The sequence below is a fragment of the Lygodium microphyllum genome, chromosome 12 (genome assembly GCF_053477565.2).
Source record: "Lygodium microphyllum isolate KBCC chromosome 12, Lygodium_microphyllum_v1.1.10, whole genome shotgun sequence".
Taxonomy (NCBI): Eukaryota; Viridiplantae; Streptophyta; class Polypodiopsida; order Schizaeales; family Lygodiaceae; genus Lygodium; species Lygodium microphyllum.
Genome location: NC_141146.1, coordinates 18,120,552 through 18,144,956, shown reverse-complemented (window position 1 = coordinate 18,144,956; position 24,405 = coordinate 18,120,552). Strand labels below are relative to the sequence as shown.

General features: G+C 40.4%; 1 protein-coding gene across 1 annotated transcript; it reads right to left on the bottom strand.

Moving 5' to 3' along the window:
• Nucleotides 1-427: 427 nt before the first annotated feature.
• On the bottom strand, nucleotides 428-23,830 carry BOB1 (HSP20-like chaperones superfamily protein). The gene is made up of 6 exons (XM_087689228.1): nucleotides 23,127-23,830; nucleotides 22,854-23,026; nucleotides 1,969-2,017; nucleotides 1,380-1,546; nucleotides 1,140-1,223; nucleotides 428-852 (listed from the first exon to the last, which is right to left on the bottom strand). The coding sequence occupies exons 1-6, from the start codon at nucleotides 23,590-23,592 to the stop codon at nucleotides 814-816; spliced, it is 978 nt and encodes a 325-aa protein (XP_087545354.1). The 5' UTR covers nucleotides 23,593-23,830; the 3' UTR covers nucleotides 428-813.
• Nucleotides 23,831-24,405: the final 575 nt, after the last annotated feature.

Sequence of the window (24,405 nt, the reverse complement as noted above, 5' to 3'; positions counted from 1 at the left end):
GGACTCTTTGAATGTGTCCAAGCATCCATGGAAATAGAACAAAGGGTAGTGGCAACAAGAAGTAAATTTGTCCCACTAGGATCAAAAGGAATATACCCACTAGTACATAAGAATAGCCTCATTTCCTATGTTGCAACCACGAAGTCACAGTCAGCTCCCCATGGTCTCAACACCAAGAAAATAACATATAGCATATAACTCAGCAACAGCAAATGAAAGCTCATGTGAACATTGAAATACCCATGCAAAGAATAACTTTAGAGTTGGTCCTTTCCTGGGCTCTGACTTGAATCATATAATAAACACACACAAGACAGACAGAATGGCATTCTTGTAACCAAGAAGACCACAAACTTGGTGGTACCTCAGTTTAAACTCAACTCTTACCCAAAAACAAGAAACTTAAGTGATTTCACAACTTGCCCAGACAACAAGATTTCTAATCCTTCCCAACCATTAAAAATATGCTACAATGTAATGGACATGTTCTAAGATCTTGACTTTATATTAAGACTCCCATTGCTCAAAATTGTTAGAACATGAAATGTTTACAGGACTTCTTTGATTTTCCAAGTATCCTAGGTCACTAAAGCACTAGTATATTGAAGACTGACACTACACTGATACATTTGCAAGATTTTCCCTAATCTTACTGACAACATTTCCTCTTCCGTTCCCTTGGCTTTTCAATACATCATATAATCCAAGGCTCAATTGTAGGAAACCTTTCTTCACACCCTTCAAGAGCATTGGTGGGCAGGTCAAATCACTCCAAGCACTTCACCTCACACTAGGCCACTAGTTGAGAACATCTTAACAAATTTTTGCTTTTGAGAAGTCCATTTCTGGATGCTGCAAAAAAAATTTGAAAAAAACAAGGGTCGTTCTCATTAGAGGTAAGGCTTCTACTAGGATTAAATTACTCCATCTGCCTGTCTGAGTGTGGAAGTGAGCTTGGCAATCTAGTAACTCACTTCAGATCATTAGGACTTACGAATATCTTGTTTTATGACTCTATACTTTCTACAGCTCTTATTAGCAGCCGACACTAACCTGGAATTACAAAGTCCCCACATCCCTCAGCTGAGCTGCCTGACGTTTAAAATAAGATAGAATTCCAAAATAAAGACCTAATGTACCTGAGCCATGAACTTCTTCAAGATTTCTTGCTTTTGTTGCTCCTCACTTGTAGGCAATCCCATAGCCTTTTGTCTCTGGTCAAACTGAGAATCAAAAGGCTTGTGAGAGCTCTCACAGCATTTGCAATAATTTTTTCCTTACATGCAAGACATTAATAGTCTTCAAATATATTTAGATACAGCTGTTAACCATATAGTAATTTCTTCCTTGAATCATATGGAGTTCAAATATGTATTTACCATCATTTTCTCAACTGTCTGACGTGTCTCCGGGTCAAGATCAGAAAGCTTGCTGTTCTCTGGTTCCACTTTCTGTGTGTTGATTGTTGGTTCTCCTTTCACCACACAATTCCACCATTCCATTTTGTTTGTTTTGGTGAGGAGGATTGACAGAGTTTTGCCATCCTCTGCAATAACATCACGTCAAATTATATTCTCCATATGTGTGCAGCATCTGTATAACAAGACATAAAGTGCAAGAACCAAAACCTCACACAAACAGCCTGAATTATACACCAAACGTCTCCATTACTCATGATGGTGAAAATATATATACCTATACCAGTAATTGCATGCAACAACTCAAAAGCGGACACTTGTCTGTATAGGTAAGAGATTAAGTACATCCAAGTACTCTACTAATCGTCCCTGAGTGCAAAGTAGGCAGAGACCAGGGGAATGCAATTGGCAGCAGGCAGGAGAGCATACTTATTTAATCCAAAGATCACTAAAGTGAAATTGGTCATTCACTAGATGTAATAAGAAAAAAAGACGAAAAGGACTCCAAAAGAAATTCAAACAAGTAAACATCATTCCCTGTACACAATACCTAGACTCCAGAAGCAATCATCCACTATCACTGGAGCATAAAGTTCACCCTACAAACAGAAACAAAACATTAGCACTAGTACCAGCTTACAAAGAATAAGCTTACAAAACCTAACACATCAACACACAAATTCATATAGAAAACGATACACTTTACTATGGACTTTTTAAAAATGTTGTTTATAACCAAGTGCAAGTACCAAAGGATTGCCCAATTTGTTATGTGCTTCCATTCTAAGGAATTTATACATACTTCTGCTAAATCTCGCTAATTAGATAGCTAATTAAAAACTGGAAAAGTACAAGACTCAAGAGCAATGGTGGAGCTCATCAAAATAAAGATCACTACAGTTGTGACTCAAAAAAAATAAAAATAGAAAGAGCTAGGTCCCACATAGGCGAAAGGCCTGTTGAGAAACCACTTCTTCAGTTTACACACTTCTTTAAGGGTTTCCCACTGACATCCCCAAAAAGGGCTAGTGTCCACATTCTGGTCACTTTTTCAGTGAGCGCCCACACAGTAGTGCACCACCCCGATAGCTTATGCCTATAAATAGGCTGGTATTTTTGGCCACATTAAATGTTGGTCAATTGGTATTTTTTGCCACATTGAATGTTAGCGGACTGGTTAAACTATTTATTCATGTCTACATATTTATATGCAGACCATCCTCTACAGTCATTCGTCAAATACTCATCCATCAACACACCTGCTTTCTATTAGAGACTGGGAGATTGCAATACTTTGCTTGCTGCCTACTACCCATGACATTGTACTACTCTTCAGCCTTGGTATATGGATTCCATTTCTAAGTCTATTCTTTCCAACTTCTGGTGCTCTTGTTCTTTTCTATTCTGTGTCCATACCAATTTCTATCAGCAATGTCTCTTTTGCTTCCATTGCTCCACACGTCTTTGGCATCGTATCAAAGCATGTCTATCTTTTGCTTTTGTTGCTCCCCACTTTTCTAGCATCATATCAAAGCATGTCTCTTCGTTCTAGTATTGGTTGTGTTTTACTACTGTTTTCAGGTCTAATCACACGTAGATTAGTCCAAAAAGTTGTGTTTGCCACTGTCCTAATCTGACAGGGCCAAGCAACAATTCCTACAACTAAGTGGCAGCTTTTAGCCATCGAACAATCTGTTTCAGCCTGTATTTTTGTTGCCAACCCTGCATTTTGGCCGTACAAGCTGTTGTTTTAGCATTCTACAACTTTCCCCATTTTGCAGCCAATTTCATTTCTTTTTCACAAACCTAATCTTTCTCATTCTGAGTTTCAGCCCAATCTAGACAGACTTAGAGGAAGGTCAAACATGTTTGTTGTCATGCTTCTGTCACTACTCTTTTTCACAAACCTAATCTTTCTCATTCTAAGTTTCAGCCCAATCTAGACACACTTGGAGGAAGGTCAAACATGTTTGTTGTCATGCTTCTGTCACTACACTCTCTTCACAGTTGTTCCTATCTCTATGTTTTTGAACTGTTTTTCTTAAACTGTGAAACTTGTAGTGTTGGGCTATGAATCCAAAAGCGCCTCTCTCTCTCTCTTACGTCTTGTCTATTCTTTCATCTTCTCTACATCTCACCTAAATGGCCCCATGTTCCAAAACTAATGACAAGTTTAAGAGGCCTGACTCTATATGACAAGCTTAAGGGACCCGACTCTCTATGACAAGCTTAAAGACCGGACACTCTCACCTAGAGTTCTGTTATGAAGGCTTGGTTTATGCCAAAGCACCAATGGTATGTCTGTTAATAGAATGTGTCTTGTACAGTAACCTCCTGCTTGTGAGTCTCAAATTGAGTCAGATAAGGGCATTGGGTACAAGATCTGACATTATTATTTGTGTGTTTCAAACGCTTTAGATGGAGTGTACATGAATGCATTTGGCTTTGGGAATTGTGACTACTTCCTTCACTTTCCACTATACTCTCCACATTGAACTTTTCTTTCCGCTGTATAATCTCACATGCTATCATTTGCATTGGTGGGGGCTAGAGTCTTCAAAGAGAAGCAGCTGTCCAAAGATCCTCTCACAGAGGTATCATCTCCAGATGGTGCAGCCCCTCAGTTCTGTGCAGGGCAGCCTGGCTTCTGCCCCTAAAAGCTATGTTTGGTGCTGGACATAGCACTGCACCCTGCATTTTATGCTTGGGAGTCCCCATCTCTACTAGCTGGCACATTCAGAGTGCTGGGTGGTGTCAATTGCTGCCAGCCGACCTTCTGCTGTGCAGGATAGGCACTACACAGTCTGTGTTTTGTCCAGACCCTCCTCTTACTGCTGTGTTTTCTACCTCTGATAGCAACCAGTCAGCATCAAAATCTTACTGGGCAGCTTGTTACAGGTAATAGCATCATCACAGCAGACCTTGGTATCTGCATTTACTGCAGGTTCATATTCTCCCAGGCTCTTCTGACTGTTTACGGCACTCTACAGGCTGCATTTCCAGCCTACACACCCTGGACAGTTTGTTTTCAGATCAGCCAATCTGGCCAGTGTGATGTCACTTCCTGCCTCAAACACTTCCCATCTACACACTGCTGCACATCATCTTTTGCTGACCAGAAGACTGAGGACCCCGAACAGGTGGAAAACAGCCAAAGCAGTGAATTTCTTGAAGGATATTATGGCAGAATTGTGTGGATTGGGAGCATGAGGACCATCAAGACAATGAACGAGACCATGAGGACCAGCATTCACAGAGCTATGACTCTGAGGATCATAGGGCAGACCATGGCCAGGTTCCTTCCCCACCACCACCTTATCATTCTCTCTCTTCTCAATCTTCTAGGGCTACCAGTCCCTGATTGGCAATTATGGCACCTCATGTACAAGTCCCTATTCTAGTTTCTCTACCTACATCCGAGAGGCTGGATGCAATGAACTACCCTCATGGTTCCCTAGACCCTGACCTATCATGGATCCCCAAGCTGGAGCGACCTCAGATTGGACAGATTTATAGGATCAACTAACTACCATAGCCCGCTATTTTCTCCCTTTGATGCCATAGATGCCTAGAAGAGATGGCAATCTCTCTACCATGTCCAAACATTCAGGATTCACATATCCCTGGAGTTGAAGCTATGATAGCTCTCTATCACATCTTTCCCTTCGATGATGACCACATCAATTAGTGAGAGCACAATGGAAGAGGAAACATGAATACAGAGAGAGAGAGAGAGAGAGAGAGAGAGAGAGACTGCAACGAAAGAAGAGAAAGTAAGGAAAAAATCTGCACTGAACTGAATGAAAGCTGCATACAAAAGACGACTAACCAATCCCTGCACGCAACCCAAGGCATCAAAGAGATCAGGCTGATGACAAAAGGCAACACCAAAAGATAAAGAAGAGTCCCTGTACGTCACTGTGTGCTGAAACCTGCAAAGGATGAATCTATGAATGATCGGCCAACTAATTAGGCCTGCGGTAAATAGCAAAAACTGCCCAAAACTGGCTGAGCTGGTCAAACAAGTGGTGAAAACGCTGGCCAACCTGCATTGGGAGAAAAAAGCACAATCTTCATAAGAAGTCAGGAGAGAGTCACATGTGGAGACAGCTCAAGATCCGCTCAACAGTGCTCTACACAATGAGATGCATATGAAATACTACATGGTAAGAATGTGCATGCAACATGATGCCACTTAGGTAGTGTCTCTCATAAGGAAATCACTCACTAGTGTATGTCCTTTTACAAAGATGATCATGCAAAGCAAAGGGCAAGTGACAAGAAGTTGTAGTCGAGAGCACAAAGATCAAGATAAAGTGCAGCTAAAATATGCATAGTGAGGGAGGGACAAAGAGTGAGAAGAGAAAGAGAGCACAACACTCAATGTGTGGATACAATAACGAACTGTACCGCTTTATGTTTTGTTGGAAGCGATAGGGACACACTTGAGCAGGAGTGAACGAGTGAGTGTGACGGCTTGAGAAAGTGTGAGCAAAGTGGAAGTACAAGACGATAAGAGTGTACCAACAATGTGTTGGTACAGAAAGAATAAAATGTATTTATACTTAGGGCACGTAAAGGGTGCGTTCACATGTACAATGTGCGTGTACTATACACGGAGGTTACCGGGCCTTTATATCCCAACAACCTCCCACTTAAAGGTCCGATATGAACCTCTAGCTAACCATCTCCCACTAGTCGAATGCAATGCTCATGTTGAGCTTTGCTTAGACTTTTAGTGAAAACATCTACAGGGTTATCCTTTGTTTTAATCTTGGTCAATTTGATTTGACCATCTTCCAAAATCTGTCTGATGAAGTGATATCGCACATCTATATGCTTTGTGTATGAAAGATGCATGGCATTCTTAGCCAAATACACAACACTCTAGCTATCACATCCCAAAATTGCAATACCCATAGACATGCCGAGATCATCTGCAAGTCTGCTCAACCATATAGCTTTGTTAGAAGCTTCAATAGCTGATATGTATTCAGCTTCAATGGTACTCAATGCAACAATGCTCTACAACCTGCAACACCAAGAAACAGCCCCACCAGCAACTGTAAAGACATACCCACTGGTGGACCTACGAGTGTCTAAGTCACCTACCATGTCAACATCACAATAACCCTGCAAACTAAGTGCACCCTACTCATAACAAATACTTTTTCTTTGTGTACCCTTAAGGTATCGAAGAATACACTTGACAGCCTCCCAATGTGCTTTGCTAGGATTTGACATAAACCTACTAACAACTCCCACTGCATGAGCAATGTCTGGACGAGTAGCAACCATAGCATACATGAGAGAGTCACAAGCTTATGCATAAGGAACTACCTTCATGGCATTTGCTTCCACATCATCTTTCGGGCTGTTGGCTTTGCCAAACTTGAGATAAGGAGATAAGGGTACCCCAAAAGGCTTAGCTTCAGCCATGTTAAATCTGTCCAGTACGTTTCCAATGTACTTTTCTTGAGATAAAAACAGCAATTTCTGCATTCTATCTCTACAAATCCTCATGCCCAAAATATGCTTTGCATTCCCCAAATCTTTCATGAAGAAAGCTGATTTCAGCTGATTTTTGAGAGCATCCAAGCTAGTCTTTCTTTTCCCAGCTAGTAACATATCATCCACATACAAAATAAGTATGATGGGGCTGCCATTTGTATCCTTTTTCATGTATAAGCAATGATCTGCATGGCTTCATGTAAACTCATGAGATAGCATAAAAGTATCAAACTTTTTGTACCACTGCCGTGGTGCTTGCTTCAGCCCATACATGCTGCGTTTTGGCTTATATGTAGATTTCCTCATCAATGTCACCATGCAAGAAAGCTATTTTTACATCCATTTGATACAGCTCTAAATCCAAAACAGTAGTAAGAGCAAAAAGCACACGTAAAGTGGTCATCTTCACAACAGGTGAAAAGACCTCTTGGAAGTCAATCCCTTCCTTTTGTGCATAACCTTTGGCAACTAGCCTTGCCTTGTACTTGGGTTTCCCATCAATTGTCTTGATTTTGTACACCCATTTGTTTAGAAGTGGCTTCCTTCCCTTTGGCAATGACACAAGATCCCAAGTATCATTTGCATATAGAGATTTAATCTCTTCTTGCATAGCTAGCTCCCACTTACTGCTGAGCTCACATGACTTGGCCTCTTTGTATGTAAGAGGCTCACCCTCATCTGTAAGCATCACATTATGCAAGGAGGGGTCAAACCTATGTGGTTGCCTTCTTACACATGTAGACCTACGTATCCAGTGATCAACATTTTCAAAAATTGGGTCTACATCTGGAGGTACATTATTTTCAACATTCATTTGCTGATGTAAACCATTTTCAGCATGCTATTCATGCTGTACAACACCTTCATTTTCATTTCCAGCACTTGCATTTTCATAATCAGCAAGCCTGTCTTGCTGTCCATGACCTCCTTGTGCTTCTATTTGCTGTCCACCATCATCTAGCTCAAAAATAACCGGCTGATCATCAGTTTCAGCCTGTGGTACAGCACCTTGAGGCTCATTTTCTGAAGTAATGGGTGGCTGCAAACTCTGAAATTTCACTTTTTTTCAGATCTTCATTAGAGGCTAAAGTGGCTTTCAGCAATTTTGCCTCATTGAACACAACATTACGGCTGCGAATAATTTTCTTTGACTGAGGTAACCAAACTCTATAGCCAAATTCACCCTCATCACCATAGCCCATGAAAATACCTTTGGTGGATTTTGAGTCAAGTTTATTCCTCGGCTCATTCCTAACATGCACGAAAGCATCACAACCAAATATGCATAAATGGTCATATGAGGCTGATTTGCCAGAAGTTTATTCCTCGGCTCATTCCTAACATGCACGAAAGCATCACAACCAAATATGCATAAATGGTCATATGAGGCTGATTTGCCAGACCAACCTCCTTAGGGATGCTATTATTTAAGGACCTTTTGGGAGAGCGGTTGCAAAAGTGTAGCCAAAGTTTTGAGTGCCTCTCCCCAAAATGCATGAGGGAGATTAGCAGTGGACAGTATGCACCGCACTCTTTCACATAAAGTCATGTTATATCTTTCAGCCACCCCATTTGAAGAAGGGTTGTAATGTGTTGTAAGCTCCCTCTTAATACCATGTAAGTCACAAAATGACTTGAATTCAGTCATGTGAACTCACCCCCCATTATCAATTCTCAAGCATTTCAACTTTCTATCTATCTGAGTGGTCACAAATGCATGAAAAGTTTTAAAATAAGCAAACATTTCACTTTTCTTTTTGAGCAAGTACACCCAAATCTTCTTGGAACAATCATCAATAAAGAAGATAAAATATGCAACATCACCCAATAATCTCACGGGCATACTACATACATCAGAATGCACTATACTACATACATCAGAATGCACTAAGTCCAAGACATTGGACTTACGAGAGACACCAGAGTAAAAGGAATTTTTTATTTGCTTTCCAAACTGACACTCATTACAAAAATCAAGTTTAGAGCCTTTTCCATCAACCCTCTTCAAAGAGGTAAGGAACAAGTCCTTTCTGGCTCATATGGCCTAATCTATTATGCCATAACTCCAAGTGGCTGCAAATTTCAGCAACTGTAAGAAACTTGCCATTCAAGGCTTTACAATACAAACAATATAATGTGCCCTTCTTGGTTCCTTTTGCAATCAACATGGAACCCTTTTTTACTTTCCACAAACCACCACCAAACAGTGTGGTGTAGCCATGCAAGTCAAGCTGACCAACAAATAGTAAACTCTTTTTAATGCCAGGCACATATCTGACATCTTTCAACACAAACTCTTGACCATTGTCTAAAGACAAGTGTACAGTGCCAATCTCATCAACGCTGCAAGCATGGTTATTTCCAAGGTACAGCTTTCCATAACTGTTTGCATTGAACATAGCAAAACACTCCAAGCAAGGAGTTACATGGAAAGAGGCACCAGAGTCTACAATCCAAGTCTGAGTGACACCATCATCAACTGACAAGAGTGCATCAATCACATCAGCCTTGGTAATCTGCATATCATGCATGTGACATACAAGGGCATCATAATCAACTGCACACAATACATCAGTCTCTGTATCTGAAAGCTCTTCTATGACCACGCTAGAGGCCACATTGGCCTTCTCTTTGCCTTTGGTTGTCTCCGATGCATCTGTCTTTTCTTCCTTCTTTTTATCTCCTGCATTCTTCTTTCTCTCTTGTTCCTTCTTATAATACCTGCAATCAGGTTTCTTGTGGCCCTTCCGACCACAGTGATAGGAAGTAATGTCACTCTTATCATTTCCTTTGCTCTTGCTCCTGTTTCTCTGCCCTACATTTGCATTTTTCTTTTTAACCCTGCCTCTTACATTATAAGCTGAGTTGTTGCCTTCTCCAATAGACATCCGTCTAGTTTCTTCATTCAAGATAATACCCCTCACCCCATCATATGAGAGATTGGGGTTATAGTTGAGTGAAACCACCAAGATTTCCCACGAGTCCGACAGTGTCATGATCAAAAAGATCATCCTCAACTTATCATCAAAGTCCAAGTTTGCATCTTTGAGCTGATTTAGAATCCCTGTAAATGCACTTAAGTACTCAGCTGCAAGCTTTGACTCATCCAGTTGCATATTCACCAACTTGCGCATTAAATGCACCTGATTAACAGGTGTTGTGATCTCATAAGTAGTTTTCAGCTTTTCCCTTATTGCATAACCTATGTCTAAAACCTTAATGTCTATCAGAATGTCATCAGTGACACCCATCTTTATGTAAGCCACAGCCTTTTTATTCAGTCTGGCCCAATCTGCATCACACATTTGTATGGATTTATCTTCCTACAAAGCATCCTCACAATCCTTTAGAAACAAAATGCCCTGCATACAGTCTTTCCAAAGGTCAAAGCCATGACCATCAAACTGTTTGATCTCTATCAAACTCTTGATGTTTGAACTGGAAGAAGTTGCAGCCATTTTATCACAAACACAATAGTAAATGCACTAATCTGCAAAAGCACAAGCTGAACCAGCAAAATGCATTGCTGTTCTTTCTCAACCAGAAGTAAAACTCTGCTGTTTGTGCAATAACCAGCCAACAAACGGGTAAAAATGTAAAAAATTACCAAATTCTATGCAAATCCCCAAAATTTCAAGTCCAAAATTGCATAAATATCAGCCAATCTAACCCAGCTGAGCAAAACTTTGCAAATACATGAAAAGCCCCAAATTTTTGGGATCCAATGTCAAGAAATTTTGCCCAGAAGAGCGAAAATCTGACAAATTTGGCAAAATCCCCAAATTAATTTGGGTCACCTCTCACAATGTCTGCAATTTCTGACTCGGAATATACTATCAAGCCTAGATGGTATCAAATATGGAAAATGCCCCGAATTCTATGGCCACATTTGCACAAATCTTGAAACTATGCTTCCACACATAAACTCCGTCAAGGAAGAGGATAAAGGGATTTAAGGAAAAACAAATTTTTAGCTTTAAAAAAAAGGGGGAAAGGGGTCTGTTGACCCGTCAGGCGAGTAGCGTGGCGGCGCCTGCCTGTTGCGTGACGTCGCCGTCTATCTGTCACCCACATGCTCGCCAGTCGCCCATCGTTGCCCAGCACGCTTCAGCTCGCACTATCCCTACCGTCGTGGCCGTGTGCACCTTGCAAGTCGTCGCGACTCCTACCAAGTCCCTGCGCCTCATGTCTCCCACTACCCGCAGAGGTCGCTACCTGTCTCACCCACGTCCTCGCCAGTCACCCTCATTGCCCAGCACGCTTCAGCTCGCGCTATCCCTGCCGTTGTGGACGCGTGCACCTTGCAAGTCGTCGCGACTCCTACCAAGTCCCTGCGCCTCGTGTCTCCCGCTACCTGCAGAGGTCGCTACCTGTCGCCTGCTTACTGAAGGTTGCCTGCCTATCTACTACTTACAAAAAGTTGCCTGCTGGTCCACAACACGAATGCTCAGTTACCTGCCTATTGGTTGTGTTCGACTGGTAAGACTTTGGGAAGCGTGCACAAAACCCACAGCCCTAATACCAGTTGTTGGAAGCGATAGAGACGCACCTCGAGCAAGAGTGAACGAGTGAGTGTGAGTACGGCTTGAGAGAGTGTGAGCAAAGTGAAAGTACAAGACGATAAGAGTGCACCAACAATGTGTTGGTACAGAAAGAATAAAATGTATTTATATTTAGGGCACGTAAAGGGTGCGTTCACATGTACAATGTGTGTGTACTATACATGGAGGTTACTGGGCCTTTATATCCCAACATGTTTTTGATAATATATATAAAGTACAAGTGTAAGGGTGTGTGTACACGCGAACACCGCAAAAGGCACGCTGAGCCTTTTGCACACCCAAACACTGCAAAAGACGTGGTGAGCCTTTATCCCCAACAACCTTCCACCTAAAGGGAACATGCCTAAAGGTAAAGGAAAGAATCACCTAAGTCTATCTATGTACAAAGCTGAAATACACATATACTATCCAACCCCCATCATGTAGCGGCAATAAGCAAACCGCTCTACTGGAAGACCCTTCATGAAAAGGACTACAAGGTTAATGTACCTTGACCAGCTCAATGCTCATACTGTCAAGTACATCCTTGATAAAATGATACTTCACTTGTATGTACTTTGTCTTCGCATGATAGACAAGATTCTATGCTAGTATGAGAGCACTTTGAATGTCACAATGGAGGACAGAAACCTCTATAATGCCGAGCTCTCTCACCAAACATGAAAGCCATAAAGCCTCCTTCCATGCCTAAGTGGCAACCACATACTTTGCCTTTGTAGTAGACAATGCAACACCCTTTTGCAACTTGGATATCCAAGAGATTGCTTCCCCTATGAATGTGAACACATATCTTGAAGTAGACTTCCGACAATCAAGATGACCAGCATAGTCTACATCCATGAAGCCAACGATAGAGACTTCTACTTCCCAAAGCAAATACACAAATCCTTTGTGCCCTCAAGGTATCTCATGATACCCTTCACTGCTTCCCAATGCTTTTTGCTAGGATATACCATGTACCTACTAATCACTCCCACCACAAAGGCAATGTCACAACACGTAACAACCATAGCATACATCAAGCTACCAACAACTGAAACATAAGGAATCTTGGCCATCTCAACCTTTCAATCATCAAATGTAGGGCTCTTATCTGCATTAAGTTTCACACATAGAGGTAACAATACACTAATGGCTTCCCTTCTCCATATTGAAATGTTGCAAAACCTTAGTAACATACTCCTATTGTGACAAATAGAGAAGACCCCTTGATCTATCCCTCAGTATACACATGTCAAGAATATGATTGGCCTCACCAAGATCCTTCATATCAAAGCTATTGTGTAAGGTTTGCTTCAAAGAGTCCAAGGCATGAACATCCCTGCTTGCAATCAACATGTCATCCACATACAAAACCAAGAGAATAAGGATGCCTTCTATTGCCTTCTTGGTATATAAGCAGTGATCAACTTGAGATCTATGGAATCCCTCAAATTGCATAAATGTATCAAATTTATAATACCATTCTGATGGTGCCCGTTTCAGACCATACAAACTCTTATAGACTATTTCAATCCATACAAACTCTTGTAGAGTTTACATACCATGTGCTCTTTCCCCTTTGCAACAAAACCCTCAGGCTGCTGCATATAGATCTCTTCATGCAAATCACCATGTTAGAAGTCCGTATTGACATCCATCTGTATGAATTCCATATCTTCAGATGAAACCAAGCCCAAAATGATTCGCAAAGGAGTCATTTTGACTACAAGAGAAAAGATTTCATCAAAGCCAATTTCATGTTCTAGCTTGTATCCTTTAGCAACTAGTCGTGCCTTGTACTTTGGCAAAGAACCAAAAGTGGCTTTCATTTTGTAAACCCATTTGCATGGTAGTACTTTCTACCCTTTAGGGAAATGCACCAAATCCCAAGTGCCAATTTTCATGGGAGATTCCATCTCTAACAGCATAGCCTTATGCCATTTCTTGTCGTCTTTCTGTCCATTGATTCTTGTAAGCATGACGGCTCGCCACAATCTATCAACATGACATAATCAGTCACATAATTGACAACAGGAACAAACCAATCTGGCTATTTTTGCACTTTGGTCTACCTACGAACCCAATGGTCAAGATTTGTTGGCTTTTCAGCCTGCAAATTTGCATTAACAGCTTGCCGTTCTGCAGATTCAGTATGTTTCACAACTGGTTGTGGTTGTGACATGTGACAACATGGCACGGACCTTGTTTTGAATGGTCCTATTGCTCAAAATCCATGAGGTAAAGCAACATGTGACAGCATGATACGAACCTTGTTTTGAATGGTCCTATTTCTCTACAACACCATTTTGGGGTGGATTGTGAGGGGCAGTGAGCTCCCTTTTAATCCCTTTAATGTCACAAAAATCCTAGAAGGCTTTGGACACATATTCCCCACCATTGTCAAAGTAAAGACACTTTAATGTCACATCCATTCATCAACTACTCATTATTAGTAAGCCTACTTTCTATTTGAAGGGAGGGAGGGAGGGAGATTCAAATACTCTATAGGCTGCCCATTGCAAGTGTCATTCTATTGCTCTCGAACTGTAGTATATGGATTCCATTTCCAAAGTCTATTCTTTCTAATTTACTGTGTTTTTATTGTTTTTTTCTCAAAGGCAAAAGTTGCTATAAGTTATGCTACACAAGTATTTGGTGGCATCTGATGCCAATTGTTGGCCTGGATCATTCATTTGGCCATAAGTGTCAATTGATGATACTAGAGAAGTGTGTTTAACGGTACCTAACGCCAATCTAATGATCAAAGATAGCACAGAGACACTCAGGAATGGAAGTTGCCTAGTCAATTCAATTATTGGCTAGTCTGATTATTTCTCCGGGCACCGAAATAATTATTAGACTAATTTACTGAAAACTAATATTTAATCATGGATAATGCTGAAAAAATCATTTGGGAAGACTGCCACTTGTCGAAAATACCCATGCAAAGATAGAAAATTGTATTTAGAGGATGGAGAGAGACATTTTGTGTATTCAGCCCGCAAGAGAGAGAGAAGAGATGTTGTTGGTCTCATTTGCAGCCATTGGAGGACCTTCTGAGGCAACCAGAGACAGGAGAAGACCAATCAACAACAAGTGACAGTATTTATAAGCTGTTCAGACAAGGCAACAACAATAAATGACTGATTTTCTTCAGTTCTTTGCATCTACAAGCTGTTGAGACAAAGCAACAATAGTAGATGATAGTAAATGATTGATTTTCTTCAGTTCTTCGCAAAGGAAGTTTGAATTCTCTCTCCTCAACATTCTCTCTCATCTCCCAACCTTTCTACAGCCTTGCTCCAAAGATTGCAACATTGAGATCACCAAAGGCTGAGAAATTTCAGATTTCTTGGCTGTAAACCCTAATTTGCAATAGAAATTAGCAGTTAGCAATGGCCTCGAGAAGTGTGCCAGAAATTGAAAGCTCCAAGACTTGGATTTACCAGGGTTGAAGCTATTTTTAGCCTATTCAAGTGGAGAGACCAGCAAATAATTGAATTTGGGACACTTTTCAACTCCATCAAAGTGGGTGAAGACCAATTGATTGCCCGAATAAAGGGGTAAATCAAATTAAAGACATGCTAGTCATTTTGAATAGCAAGGGGAGTTGGAATACCAAAAGGGATTGGGAAAATCCCATTGTACATCAACTTCTTCTTCAATTAAGTTAAATAAATACCGAAAGGGATGCCAATTTTGGGGCCAACACGGTGTTCAACGTCCAAGGTTATATGGTACATTTCAATTTTGTGAATTTGCTAATTGTTGTAAATAGTGCTTAATCAAATTATTTACCACCCTATCCGAGGAGGAAGGCCGGTTAAATGGTTCCATTGCCGAGATACTACTCAATCACTTGATTTGGTGGGCCCAAGGTACCTAATTGCAAGCCAAAGCTTTGTGCTAGTGCTGATTTTTACTCTCAACTAAGAAATTGCATCAATATGTCTTCATACAATGAGATGGACTCAAGCAATGATGATGCCTCTCAGTATAAACATTCACATAGGAATGAAGGAAATGCAATGTCTGACCTTGGACAAGGCTCAAACCATGGATAGCAAGCTGAAAATGTTGCTATTGGGAAAGATGCACGATCTTCAAGGCATAAGGAGACTAATGACCAACAAAGTAAAGAGGAATTTGATGACCAATTCAAGAATCGGATGAGGATAGTAACAAATCTCTTTGCTATATTGGCAAAGGATCCTCAATTTACCCGATTTTTAAATGCTCCAAAGAAGGACTGCAAAGGCAAAAAGAAAAAGATGTCTTCTACATCTTCGAAACAACAAGATGCACCGAAGATAATGCCAAACCCTTTATTTGAAGCTCCCAAAGATGCTAATGAAATAAAATAGTCGATACCTACAGGTTAAGAAATGCAAATGCAAGGCCATCACAGAAGTGCCAATCCAATGGATTTTGGACAGCCGGGCATGCATGCTATGATGGGGCGGCCAAGATATTTTGGTGGAAGCATGATTTTTCATGCTATGGTTGAACAAGGACCACATATGGAAATGTATGGCACAAATCCTATGGTATGCAGCAACCAATGCATGGTGTGCAAGGCCCAATGTATTCGCGTATGGCTGGAAATATACAAAACCCTATGTATGGCAGCATTGGCTTGATGCCTAGGGCACAAAGTAGCATGTTTGATACTGCCTCTACACCCCCAAATGCTTATGGGGCTCAAGGAATAAATGTTGGTCATGCAAGTGATCCGTTTGGCATTGGTTTTAATGTAAATTGAGCAAATGCACCCTTTTGGCAGCAACCAATGTATGACAACTTGATACCCAAAGGGGCCGCAAACGACTATGATGAGGGTGGAAAAGGAGTAACGTTTAAGTCCTTCAGCGGTGTACAAGATAGACTGAAAGCTTTGACTTTCATTTAACAGTTTGATGCAACCTATTCAGGGGGAAACTTCACGGAGTCCTCAAAGTACCTTTTAGGTGTGGACATCATGACAGCTTGGAATAAGCTAGATGCTAAGGAATGTAAGAATTTGGAGTAATATAATAAGAAGTTTTGGGATGCATTGCTGCCTATTACTTATCGCCCTGTACTCCTTCATAAGCCATATCCAAGGATATGTGGACAGCAAAGAGTTCTTCATTGCTCCACTTGAGGGCTGTAATGTATTGCTTGGTATGCCATGGTGTCATCGTATTCATGCAGTGATTGATTCTCGTGCAAAAAATATCACTATTCAGCATGAAGGAAAGGAACTCACACTTGATGTAAAGTTGAAAGGTGAATCTATCCTTGTTGTATTTGCAGCTACCATTTCTAAAGTAACAAAAAATCATATTTTAGCGTACTTGGTTTTTATTAAGGATAAAGATGACAGTGAGACTGTTGGGAACATGTCTAAGTTAGAGAAGGATCGCATATCATTTCATTGTTGAAAATGTATGTTGATTACTTCTCTCACTCACTTCCACAGCAACTACTGCCTAAAAGGCTAGAAGATCATGGCATAGATCTTATCCTTAGAAATAGCCCACCTAATAAGCCACCCTACAGAGTCCGTGCAACCCAACAGGAGGAGATTATGAGTCAGGTAAATGAGCTATTAGAAAAAGGGTTGATTCAGCCCAGCTCATCTCCTTTTTCTTCTCTAGTGTTTTTGGTGCAAAAAAAGAATGGTTCATGGCGTAAGCACTGATTATCATGCTCTAAACAACATCACAATAAAGAATTGCTTTCTAATTTGTCGGATTGATGATATTATGGATGGACTACAAGGGGCAGCCATATTTAGCCGTATAGATTTGAAAAGTGGGCATCATCAGATACACATTAGACCAAAAGATGTGCCTAAGACAACTTTTAGGTTATCTTTTGAATTGTATGAGTTTCTTGTTATACCTTTTGGACTTATGAATGCTCCTGTCACTTTTAATCGAATGATGGATCGTATCTTCAAGCCACATAGAGGATTTGTGGGCACTTTCTTTGATGACATGATTGTCTATTCAAAGAACGAGACAAAGCATAGAAAACACTTATTCATTGTGTTCAATGAACTACGTGACCATAGGATGGTTATCAATGACAAGAAAAGTGAATTCTTCTTGCATGAAATCCACTTTTTGGGACATATTGTATCAGCTAATGATATTCGCATGAACCTTGCAAAGGTTGAAGCAATACGATCATGGCCACCTTTGACGAATATGCATGAGATCCACAACTTCTTGGGTTTATGTTCTTACTACAAGAAGTATGTACGTGGATTTGCTGAAATTGCATCTCCATTGCATGCCTTGCAAAAAAAGGATATGCCATTTAGATGGACAACGATGAAAATTTCAGCATTAGAAAAGTTGAAGGAAAAGATGACTTTAGATCTTGTGCTTGCATTGTCCAATCTAAGGAAGTCATTCATAGTTAAATGTGATACATGTGGTAACAATATTGGGGCCCTTCTTATGCAAGACAGCTAAGTTGTGGCTTATGAGAGCCGAATTCTCCACGGTGTAGAAAAGAATTTGTAGATCTATGAGAAAGAGCTCTTGGTTATAATTCATGCACTATCTACGTGGAAACATTATTTGTTGGGGGCTGATTTTACAGTATAGATAAATTATCAAACTTTGAGGTACTTTCTGAAGCAGACAAAGTGGTCGGAGAAGCATACGAGATAGGCAAATTTTCTCTCTATGTTTCATTTTCAGATTGTACATATTGATGCCATTGGCTCATGCACTGTCACGTAAGCCACAAATTTCAGCTGTCAGCATGGTTTATCACACTAAGTTGGATACCATGAAAGAGCAATATGTTGCTAATTCGGACTTTGCTAATGTTTATGATCAACTTTGCAATGGCCAAAGGCATGGACACTTTGTGCTAAGAGATGGATTTCTGATGATGCATGGACGACTGTGTCACAAAGCACTTAAGGCCTAGAGTTATCACTGAAAGTCATGATCCTCCCTGTGTAAGACATAGAGGTGTGGGAGTAGTATTTGCCCTTGGTTGAGTTTGCTTACAACAACACAATGCATAGTTCTACGGGCAAAGCTCCATTTGAGGTGGTTGAAGGTGGCAAGAAGATACCACCTATTCTGCAAACTAAGGATAAGATCTTCGAGGCTGATCATTATGTGGAAAACTTGGATGTAGCCTATGCAAAGATAAATTGTGCACTTCAAAGATAACAAGAAAAGCAAAAGAGCACAGTTGATCGCCACAAACGTGCTTTGTAATTTGCAGAGGGTGATAATATATTGCTGCATTTTGAAAAGGCACGGCTGAAAAATATGAAAAAAAGAGAAAAATTGTATTCGAAGTTGAGTATGAGACACTATCGGCCCTTTCAAGTGTTGAAGAAGACTAGTCTAATTTTCAGCCATTGAAGAACCTTCTGAGGCAACCAAGGGCAGGAGAAGACCAATCAACAAGTGACAGCATTTACATACTGTTGAGACAAGGCAACAGCAATAAATGACTGATTTTCTTCAATTCTTTGCATCTACAAGCTGTTGAGACAAGGCAACAACAGTAAATGACAGATTTTCTTCAGTTCTTCACAAAGGAAGTCTGAATTTTCTCTCTCCTTAGCATTCTCTCTCATCTCCTAGCCTTTCTACAACCTTGCTTCAAAGATTGCAACATTGAGATCACCAGAGACTGAGAAATTTCAGATTCCTCTATTGTAAACCCTAATTTGCAACAAAAATTAGGGATTAGCAACAACCTCGAGAAATATGCTAGAAATTGAAAGCTCCAAGACTTAGATTCAACAAGGCTGAAGCTGTTTTTAGTCTATTAAAGTGAAGGAACCAACAAATAATTGAATTTGGGGCATTCTCCATCTCCATCAAAGCGGGTGGGTGAAGACCCATTGATTGCCAAATCAAGGGGCAAATCAAATTAAATACTTATTGGTCATTTTGAAGAACAAGGGGAGTTGAGATGCCGAAAGGAATTGGAAAAATCCCATTGTATATCAACTTCTTCTTCAATTAAGTTAAATAAATACCAAAAGGGACATCGGTTTTGGGACCAACTGGATATCCAATGTCCAAGATTGTATGGTAATGTGTGCATTTCAATTTTGTGAATTTGTTAATTGCTGTAAATAGTGCTTAATCAGATTATTTACTACCCTATCCGAGGAGGAAGCCTTGTTACACTCAGCACAACTTCCCTCAATAGAGACTAACTAAAGGACATGCAATGGTGGCCTCACCCTTAAGCTAGCACCATCTGAGTTCCTTACATAGGTACAATAGGCTACTACGTCCTTCCACTAGAGTAGAACTTTCTCTTAGCCTTTCAAGCTATCAAGTTGAGCCCATAGCCTAAAGATTCCTTAAGCTACTTACATTTCAATTTTTCATTTGTCTTTCATGACACACACTCATTTACTCATTCATTCATTTTACTTTTTACTATCCTTCCTTTGCTTCCTTTCTTAGCTTAACACCAAGCATCTCAAAATAAAGCAAGCACTAAAATGCAAGTTATGGTCTCTTTTGGTACTAACAAACTAGACTTAGGTTAAGAACTAACATTGCAAGTGCACCAACCTTACATGGGACCAAGACATGATTAGTTGGTTATTCCATAGAGGCTTCATGATCTCTCTTGGTTGAGCCCTTGATCCTTTGACCGACATGAAGACTTCCCCTCTCGAGGCCAAGCTTCAAGCATCTCTTTAATGTGCTACTGTAGCAGCTACCGTTCAAACATAGCTCTTCAAATTGAATTGTTCTACTTCCACTTCATGCAAGTTCTTCGCACCACACAGCCAACATTGACCTCCATAGTTCACGAAGATATTTCTACTACAAGTTTCAACATTGTTGTCTTTGTCTTTGACGTTGGCAACTCTTTTCTGTTATATCTACCCGTTTTGCATTACATATATTATAGCATTTCATTACATTATCATTCTTGTAAAAGGGCACCTAAGTAAGTGAACAATTCTCCATGAGAGTACTCTCCAAGTAGTACCTATTAGAGATTTGGTCACCTCCAAAATGGGCACAAGCATGTACAAAGCAAATTAGGGCACATTGCACAATCATATCATGTTCAAGAGCAAGTTGACTGACAATTTTACAATCGCCAACAATTTGGACAAGACTCCAAGTAAACCAGGCAAGGTAGATAAGGGGGACAATTTTGCAATTTGGAATGCAGCATTTTATTATTATTTTATTCACTTCTTGCAATCGTCCATATTATGTAGGCAAGCCTCACCTCAAATCATAGCCAGATCTCTTTTTCTACAAGTTGGCAGAGAGCTCTAGACAACCATACACACACAAAAGCCATTGCACATATCTACCTTTAGTATTCAACATTCACACTCTACAATCTTCAGCACTCTATTCTCTCATTTCTCTCTTGTTCACTTCTTTCAATTTGTGCAAACACTTCCACATTTGCTACACTTCAACATGGTAGCAAAGCAACATTGAAGGGCTGATATATCATGGGCAAATCTAAAAAGCAGGTTTCAGCATGACACTGCTGAACTTTCGACGTTCAAGGGCAAACAACAAGGCTGCACGTGAACATAAGGCTGATGCAAGCAAACACATGTAGGAAAGGAAGTGAGTTTGATGTTTTCGTGCAAGATTGGCTGCCAAAGAAGGAATAAGGTTGTGTTTTCAGCCTTTCACAACTGATTTTGATATTTAATCTCCAACAAATAAGGTGTCTTGAGAAGAAGTTAGGAAGCCCTAGCTAGCTCCTTTTTGGAGTCAAAAGGGACTACCCATTGTTTTGTGCAAGTTATTCAAGCAACCATACTACCGTGTATGGCAGGTGACGATGCTTGCCATCTTTAAGCCTTATGATTTGGAGGAGTTTGTGAACAAGACCATTGACTATCCATTATTCCAATATCTTCCCAAACTTTTTTCTTCAAAGAAAGCAGAGTTGGTGAGGTACACACCCACTAGAACAACCTAAATGCTCATGTTCCCTCATTCCTATTTCTGTCTTGCACACTAGCCATGATAGCTCACATAGAGCATTTGATGAATGCTTAAGGAGCAAGAGATTTGGTTGGGATTAGATCAACTCTATGATAAGATAACTATAATGAGAAGGGTTTCTTTGGAGATGCATATGCAAACTTTTGAGTCCAAACAAGTCTGCTTCCATGCGTAAGCATGTGAACAAGCTTTGATAATTACAAATGCAAGTTCAAAATGTAGGCAAGGCCCTCATCTTCGAGGAAATGCTAATTCTGCTTTCATCACAGTTGCCCCCTACATTTAGTGCAATCTACTTTGCCTTGATTGTTTCATGGTGATGGATGAAAGTGGGAGGATCTTGTTCCTATGGTTTTGGACTAAGAGAAGCATCTAAAGGGTAAAAATACAAGTTGAGTGATATTTGTTAAACAAAAATTGATTGACTAACATGTAGGATTAATAGATGACTAATCTAAACTAAGAATGCTACATTGAACTCAAATTCATTATATATGCTAAAATAATTTAGCTAAGCATAAATAAGCTCTTGTAGTGCACTGACTACCTTTTTCTTGGGTACATGAAAGGTTCTTGATACTATATTCGCAAACTTGGGAAGAGAGAACTCTAGCCTCTATCTCTCACTATGAATGATGAGCCTTTGAGTATGTCTTTCTTCTCAATATGTATACTAAATACTATGAATAAATTATGAGTATATTGGTCCAACTCTGAACTGCTTATCATTGATTTTGGGCAACTTCAAAGCTATGACCAATAGACAATCAAGGATAGGCACTTCAACTGTCACCCCCCATATCTAAGAAGGAAGCCGCTTGTCATTGACTATAAACAACTTCAAAGCTATGGCCAATAGACAATCAAGAATAGCCACTTCAATTATCACCCCTGTATCTAAGAGGGAAGCTTGCCACATGCACCCTTCTAAATCCATTTTTCAAACCACAATGTTGCAAAAGATCACAAACAAATGCATCCACATTTCAAATCACCCATTGCAAAACCAAGTTTAATGTACCTCTACCATTTCAAACTTTTAAAATCAAGTAGACATAAACTTCAGTTTATAACCTAGCAAATACTAAGAAATCGAGCTAAAGAAACATTCATAGAATTGGTTTTGTCAAATTCACAAAGCACATAAGTAATAAATTCGATAAGAGCCAAAGCCATGGAGAATTGATGGGACTCAAAAGGACCGAATTTTATACCAACAGTGATCATGAATGCCCCTTCTACAAAGCTAAGCCATGACCCAATAGAAACTACTTACAATACTCTCTATGGCTACAAAACTGACTATTTAGTAATTTTTTACTGGTTACTATCTATCCTACAGACTAAAAACACAGCTACGTACTATCTATCGTATTGCATGTAAACTGAGCATAGGCATCACATACCTCCAGGACTGGGGCTTGTCCTTTGAGAGCTGCTTTCAATTGTTTTTTCTTGATCTCACAAGAAATTTGTCTAGACTTTGTCCCCTCTGGAACAGGTATTTGCACAGAAACTTCAGCTAAAGTTTGAGTCCAAGAGTACTTCTCAAGGTCGGCACCATTTCCAGAATTGGGTTCTGCAAACAAATATCCAGAGCCATAACTAAGAAAACATGCAAGATGCTATAAACTACGCTTTGAAGCTTGAAATCACCAAATAACTAGCCGATTACTCACTTAGGCCCTTCCCATCGTCTTCATCTTCTTTTGTTTCTTCGTTCTCAGGCAAAGCATCCGAACTTGCCTTGCCTTCTTTGTTCGACGCTTCAGCTTTATGGGAAGTCTCCACCTTCACATCAGCTGGTTTATCCTGCACCTGCGATGGTGGTTTATCTTGAACCGAGGCCTCTCTCTTCTTCGCCGGTTGGGGGACTGCAGCCTCCTTCTGCTTAACAGCGCTTGACTTGGCCGCCGAGAAGATCTTTGAGACGCGAGCTTCCACGGAAGTCTCCTGCGCAAAGGCATCTGATCGCCGGAAAAGAAACTGAGCTACCGTCTCCAAGAGCTCAAAAGGTTTGCCATTGTGCTGCTGAAGAAGACGCTCAAGGATGTCACCGTAAGGGCCTTGTGAAGCGGCCGGATCGTCGATGCGTGGTTTCTTGCTGGTGTCGGGCTCTTCCTCGTACTCAGAGATTATCGCCATTTGCCAGAAGCGCGAACGATGATGGAAGACGCACGTAAATCCTAATGCCAACTCAGGCAGCAGGGACTCCTCTCTTTATCGTTGCCTGTCCGTTCATCAAGAAACCCTAGGAACGGCCATCGTCATTTCGAAGGAGAGTCCTTCAACGCCTCTAGCATTCACAATGCTTTGAGCTCGGGATCATTTCTTGTGCATAAATTACCCCTCGTTGACTGTGTTTGATGCATGCTATTGCTTCCTTTTTCAATATAGAGCAAAGATGTTATGCCAATCCATCATTTAGAAGCAAAGTCCTCAAAGCTTAGCATTTGCAAGGCTTTGAAGTCACGTCTACACATTACCCCTAGTTTTAAGCAATCTATGTGTTTGATGCATGCTAGGTTCTTTCTTGCAATATAGAGCAAAGATGTTATGCCAATTCAATGCTAATAAGAACCGTGATCCAATGAAAGTACCTTGCCTTCTCCTAATTCTCAACTAAATTTCCTTAAAGGCATCCAAGAAACTAGCCATAGAACCTTGATACCAACAAGGAGGAGTCATCGGATGTGGAGTGCCTAGTAAGTGTGCCTTTAATGTCATATTGGTCTTAAAGGGCCATCAAGACCATTGACATGTGGTATTATATGATTGTTGCATGCATGCATGTGACTATTTTTTGCAAGAGTTGAGGTAGTGACTCCATTGCATTTGATCAAAATGGAATAAAGGAGGCCATAGCTAATGGCTCAACCATGGCCCTTGACTATGTTGGTTGTAATGGTGATGTGGAGCTCAACTATGCAATGGCAATGAAAGGGAATGGCCCAAATA

Bases quoted from the DNA above. Each gene is read 5' to 3' on its own strand.
- BOB1 (XM_087689228.1), bottom strand. From the start codon at position 23,592: ATGGCGATAATCTCTGAGTACGAGGAAGAGCCCGACACCAGCAAGAAA. The intron at 23,027-23,126 runs GTGAGTAATCGG...ATTTGTTTGCAG, and splicing joins AGACGATGGGAAGGGCCTAA to AACCCAATTCTGGAAATGGT. The intron at 1,224-1,379 runs GTAAATACATAT...TTTGATTCTCAG, and splicing joins AGACAGTTGAGAAAATGATG to TTTGACCAGAGACAAAAGGC.